At 43.3% G+C, this 6,170-nt stretch overlaps 1 protein-coding gene across 1 annotated transcript in view; it reads left to right on the top strand.

Moving 5' to 3' along the window:
* Positions 1–664: 664 nt before the first annotated feature.
* Positions 665–6,170, top strand: part of micall2a (mical-like 2a) — a gene marked incomplete at both ends in the record, with an annotated part of 49,750 nt that continues 44,244 nt past the window's right edge. The window contains 2 exons of the mRNA XM_084328323.1: positions 665–764; positions 5,186–5,247. Of these exons, the coding sequence (XP_084184449.1) occupies positions 665–764; positions 5,186–5,247 (162 nt within the window). The remainder of the gene's footprint in view (positions 765–5,185; positions 5,248–6,170) is intronic.

Here is a 6,170-nt window from a genome sequence, read left to right as displayed (position 1 = left end):
GAGCGTGAGACACTGTCCTCACAAAACCTGTCCGAGCGTGAGACACTGTCCTCACAAAACCTGTCCGAGCGTGAGACACTGTCCTCACAAAACCTGTCCGAGATGGAGACACTGTCCTCACAAAACCTGTCCCAGATGGAGACACTGTCCTCACAAAACCTGTCCGAGCGTGACACACTGTCCTCACAAAACCTGTCCGAGATGGAGACACTGTCCTCACAAAACCTGTCCGAGCGTGAGACACTGTCCTCACAAAACCTGTCCACGCTGGAGACACTGTCCTCACAAAACCTGTCCGAGCGTGAGACACTGTCCTCACAAAACCTGTCCGAGATGGAGACACTGTCCTCACAAAACCTGTCCGAGCGTGAGACACTGTCCTCACAAAACCTGTCCGAGATGGAGACACTGTCCTCACAAAACCTGTCAGAGCGTGAGACACTGTCCTCACAAAACCTGTCAGAGCGTGAGACACTGTCCTCACGAAACCTGTCCCGAGTGTGAGACACTGTCCTCACAGAACCTGTCCGAGCGTGAGACACTGTCCTCACAAAACCTGTCCGAGCGTGAGACACTGTCCTCACAAAACCTGTCCGAGCGTGAGACACTGTCCTCACAAAACCTGTCCGAGCTGGAGACACTGTCCTCATGAAACCTGTCCAAGATGGACACACTGTCCTCACAAAACCTGTCCGAGATGGAGACACTGTCCTCACAAAACCTGTCCGAGATGGAGACACTGTCCTCACAAAACCTGTCAGAGCGTGAGACACTGTCCTCACAAAACCTGTCCGAGCTGGAGACACTGTCCTTACAAAACCTGTTTAGTGCGTATTAATATTCCAACAGGACCGTCCACAGACATTTATTTAGAGGTGACAGGGGCTGAAACCTAAGAAGGGAACTTCACCTATAAAGTATTTTGGGGGTTCGCGACCCCTAAAAACAGAGGAACGTCTGTTTGTGACCTAACAGTCAGGCATAGGCAGAATAGTGAACTTTGACACAAAATTGTGATGGATACCGGTTTATGCTGGTTTTATTTTAGTTTATTCTAAGGTGCATTGGCTTTATTTCATCTTCCTGTCAGGGAAGGCCTCTGCAGTTAGTTGCCATGCGGCATGGCAGGTGTGTGGGCTTGATTGCCCCCTGATTGGTGTCAGGTGTGCAGCGCCTTGAAGTAGGTTTGGTTGACTGTGTTCGGATGCTTGTTGTCCATTTCATGTGTTTCCCTCAATAGTAGAGGAGCGTCCCAAGTTCATGCTTCTAGGGTTTTCTCTCTGTCTCTCTAGTGCTGTTGGTTTTTATTTTATCTAGCACACTCTCAGGAGCAAAACAGAAAGAAGCATTTCATACAAAGTATTCTGTATTTCTGTATGACAACTAATAAAGAAACTTGAACCTGTTCAGATGAGGACCGCTCATAAACATGATGTTGTATTTATAAATATTTTCGCAAACCCTCCCCCAGATCATTCTGCGACCCCCCCCCCCCCCTGGGTGCAGAACCACTGGTCTAGGGTGTAGTACCTCTGTTTCTGGGATATGCCTTGTAAGGAAACTCTAATTACTGATTGTTTTGTTTGCACCTGTCATGTTGTCGATCACAGCCTAGTTAAGGCTCGTTTGTTGCAACCATTCTTCATTACACACTGATGAAGGCCGAGCCGGGCGGGCGAAAACGTGTTGTGCATATTAAAACAAACGATATTCCTTGAGTGTCGGTCCCTATACTCTTTTTTCTTACTTGTAAGGAAACTCCACGTTAAAATAGAAATCAGACGATGTCATCATCTCTATTATATCGTAGCCACACAGCTCAGTTTCAGGTTTCTCCTGAAGCTGAAATACACGAGACTCGAGTGACGATGTCATCAAGAGAGCAGGTCCATGGTGCACTGATCTAGGATCAGTAACATCTATACTGGTACTCAGGCACGTGCACACATAGAGCCCAAAGGGTGCTCGAGCACCTGCCCTTTTGTGCCTCATAAAAAAGTGCCCTTTTTATGCCAAGTTTTTATTTATATATTTTTACCGTTTTTTTTTTTCAATGATAAAAGTGTCTTTCAGGGATAAGTGAGCTCCTGCACTGATTATTATCGTTCAATATTCACTATTTGATCACCAAAACCCCACAAAAAGCATAAAAAGCACAAGCACACAAGCTTCACGCACTTGCTTGACACACGCACACAGGCCCAGCTATACTCACTATATTGTTTATGTATGCACTTGTGTTTTACATACTTATGATGGGTAAACAAATAAATAAATAAAAAACTGTCAAGATTTAAAATGTATGTATGTGTGTGTCTGTACATTTATGTGTGTGTGTATGTATGCATGTATGTATATCTGTGTGGGTATGTATATATGTATATATATAATATATATATGTGTGTACATGTACTATACCTAAATAGAGTGACTTAATTGACACAATAAAGTATAAAAATAGAGCAGACCCTAAACATCAGACGGAGCTTGCTGACAGTATCCATGGTGATTACCAAGAAACGTACATGTCCTGATTCACAGTTGTATAATCCTATACTTTTAAATAAAACGAATCTGGATGATGTAATACGGCAAATACAAAACATTTGAGTCTATAAAGTATAGGTTCTTCTATACTTCAGTCTCTCTGTGGACCAACTCCCCCCAAAAAAGCATTGCTTCTTGACGCTTCGCACAAACTGAAGTCCCGGGGCGCTCGTTGTCAACGTGCGGGGAGATTGTCGATGTTAATATTGACTTAACTGTCCCGAGGTCGTTGGAATAGTGGCTTTGTAAATTGTGTTTTTAGGTTGTATCTTCCCCTTAAGTGGAGATATAGGAGGGCACACTGCACGAGACGGAAGTGAGGATTGCTCTCCTTTAAGGAAGAGAGGAAGAATGTTTCTTTTTTTTCCCCTCCTTTGCTCAGCCATGCACCTGCCAGCTATATAATCCAACCCAAGACATTCATTTGACAGATAATAGGGTGGTAGATTATGACTTTATATCTTGAAAACGGTCAAATCCATATCCTCATCAGTCATCACACGTGTATTTCTTCAAAAGCCTATACTGATTTTAGCTGTGTGATTTGTCATAGGCAAATAGCTATAAGCATCAATAAGCGTCTGCTTTTCATCCTATAGAACTCTACCACTCGATGGCTTTCAATGGTCAGTATACTTTGTGACATTATCATTAGAAGGTCTCAATTCTCAATATTCTAAATCTCATGTCATGGTGAAGAAAAGGTGGGGGAAACCCTCCTATCTGCACTTTGCGAGGCACTAATATTGCACATCCTTAAATCAAGAAAATTGCATTATGCAAGAAAACAACACGTTTCTGCCGTTTTCTCAAAAAAGGCCATCGATATGTGAGATCTGACACATCACATGGGAGGGTTAAAAGCATAACAGGCCGCATGGGCAAAACTCTATTTCCACTGTGCTCGTTCTTATTATGATGTTGCCTCGCCACATCTAAACTATATATATACTCTCAAATGTATATAATATACTCTCTTCTTAGAAACTGTCTAATCAGAGTTTCCAAACGCTATGGGTCTATATGACAGGCGCTGTATACTCTTAAACAGTACTGTATTTGTAGATCTGGTATGTCATAAATGTCTGTATGTATAACAGTACTGTCTATCTGTATGTCATGTATTATGTCATAATATGTTATGATGAATTGAAAATGGGGGACCCTGATGTAAACAAGACAAAAGTCTTTCTCTGGTCTGCATCCCCTTAACAATTGTGTGTATTGAGCCGTTACTGTATTGTACCCATTCTGCAATCTGTTAATACAGTTTTCAATCAATCAATCAATCAATCAATTGCTTCGCCACATCTAAAGGTAACCCTGCTCGCTCTGGATGGGCTACAAGGAGGAAGAATGACCCCCTGAGAGGAGCCGGCTCTGGGTATCTGTGATACACACTTGACACGCGGTTTTTAGGATCGCTTTACATCCCATAATAGTCTACACTACACACATATACTCATTAATGCACCAGTGGGTTTAATCAGCCTCTTATCAAAAGAGGGACAGGCCTAAAATTACCATAGGCGTGGTGTCCACTGATTTGGCCAATCCTTAAAATGGTTTCTTCAGAAGAATTAGGCAAATCAATTCGGTGTGTGTGTAGTGTGTGTGTGTATGTGTGTGTGTGTGTGTAGTGCGTGTGTGTGTGTGTGTGTGTGTGTGTGTGTGTGTGTGTGTGTGTGTGTGTGTGTGTGTGTGTGTGTGTGTGTGTGTGTGTGTGTGTGTGTGTGTGTGTGTGTGTGTGTGTGTGTGTGTGTGTGTGTGTGTGTGTGTGTGTGTGTGTGTGTGTAGTGTGTGTGTGTGTGTGTGTGTGTGTGTGTGTGTGTGTGTGTGTGTGTGTGTGTGTGTGTGTGTGGGTGGGGGGGGGGTGCTAATAAAATCTTGGCGAAAAGTTTGCCAATGAGCAAGATTCCTTACAGCTATATTTCACACTGTAATGGCGAATTCGTTATGGCAGTATAGGCCATAAATATAGTATTATTAGGAAGCCAATATAGGGCCTACAACAACACCTAAAAGAGAATGAACTAAAGAACAAGGCAGCAGAGTGAAATGCATAGATAGATCTTACAACATTAAAAAAAATAATAATAATAATAATAATAGCATATTGGCAGATACCCTGTTTTGAGTTATACATTTAGACTCGTTCTTCCACGTTTTCCCCCTTTTTCCTCTTAATGTGAAAATATAAAATAGCGCTCTCTAATATATATATTCCTTCTATAGCAATTGTGATGAAAACATTCGGTTAGTTAGTCCGTTTGATTTGTGGGAATAAGAAAGAAGAAAACGATGGTGGTGTAATAATAATTGTTGTCACAGAAGACGGTATTATTTGGCCCCGCGCGACGCTACGGGCTCGAACGTTAAGCAATGAGACGTGCAGCTATAATATAATATATCAAGCCCGTAATTAATTGCTTAAATTTGTTTCTATTAAGTAAAACTAACACGTATTGAGGAGAGAAAAACCCTATTAGCATTAATTAAGCTTGATATCCTAATTTGGAAAACGTGTGATTTGAAAACAATCGTTTGGGGGTGCAGGATATTATTTTCCCCTCTCTCTCTCTCTCTCTCTCTCTCTCTCCTCTCTCTCCCCCTCCTCTCCCCCCCCCCTCTCTACCAGCTGCGGTGCAGTTGCTCCTCCAGAGAGTTGAACATGAGAGATGGAAGCAGGAATACCAGGAGGTGCTAAATTAGCTGCCTGATCTGCGCTTATTGTCGCATATATAGCGGCCCTATTACTGTGCCAATCTGTGCCAGTCTCTCTCTCTCTCTCTCTCTCTCTCTCTCTCTCTCTCTCTCTCTCTCTCTCTCTCTCTCTCTCTCTCTCTCTCTCTCTCTCTCTTTTTAGAATTCCAGTCATGGACACGAGAGAGAGAGAGAGAGAGAGAGAGAGAGAGAGAGAGAGAGAGAGAGAGAGAGAGAGAGAGAGAGAGAGAGAGATGGAGCAGATTTATCAAATGGGGGAAAAGGAAAATGAATGCATGATGATCAGTTAAATTGAAAATCAGCGCCCGCCTGCATGACAGCTCGACCTGACACCTCCGTAATTAGAAAGAAAAATGATGGCGTCCGATGCAAATAGAGCAAAAACAATTTACACCCCCCCCCCCCCCCACCCCCCACATAATGATCCGGCGTTCAAATTGAAAATGTTCTCCGGGTTATTATAGAAATGAATTCATTATAAAGTATGATTCATGACGACACGTCCCGAGGCCGCTGCCTGGCCGTGTATCGATTGATAGTTTGTCTTGAATCACGTTCACGCGGCTCTCCGGCAAGTGAAGCTTAACTACTTAAGCAAATCGCTAATTTCACCTTAAGGCCACCAATGTGCAGCGAGCGATATACTCGTAATGTTCAGCCCGCTTATGAATTATGTATGAACACTGGGCTATAAGTCCCCCAAAACAGGCTAAGATTAGGTGTGGAGAGAGAGAGAGAGGGAGAGAGAGAGAGAGAGAGAGAGAGAGAGAGAGAGAGAGAGAGAGAGAGAGAGAGAGAGAGAGAGAGAGAGAGAGAGAGAGAGAGAGAGAGGGGGGGGGGGAAAGAGAAGGAGAGAGGGGGGGGGGATAGAGAGAGAGAGATGAGAGAGAGAGAGAGAG

This window comes from Notolepis coatsorum (assembly GCF_963971535.1).
Source record: "Notolepis coatsorum genome assembly, chromosome: 14".
NCBI lineage: Eukaryota > Metazoa > Chordata > Actinopteri > Aulopiformes > Paralepididae > Notolepis > Notolepis coatsorum.
Note: the sequence above shows the minus strand (reverse complement) of the source record. Positions and strands in the feature narration are given on the sequence as shown.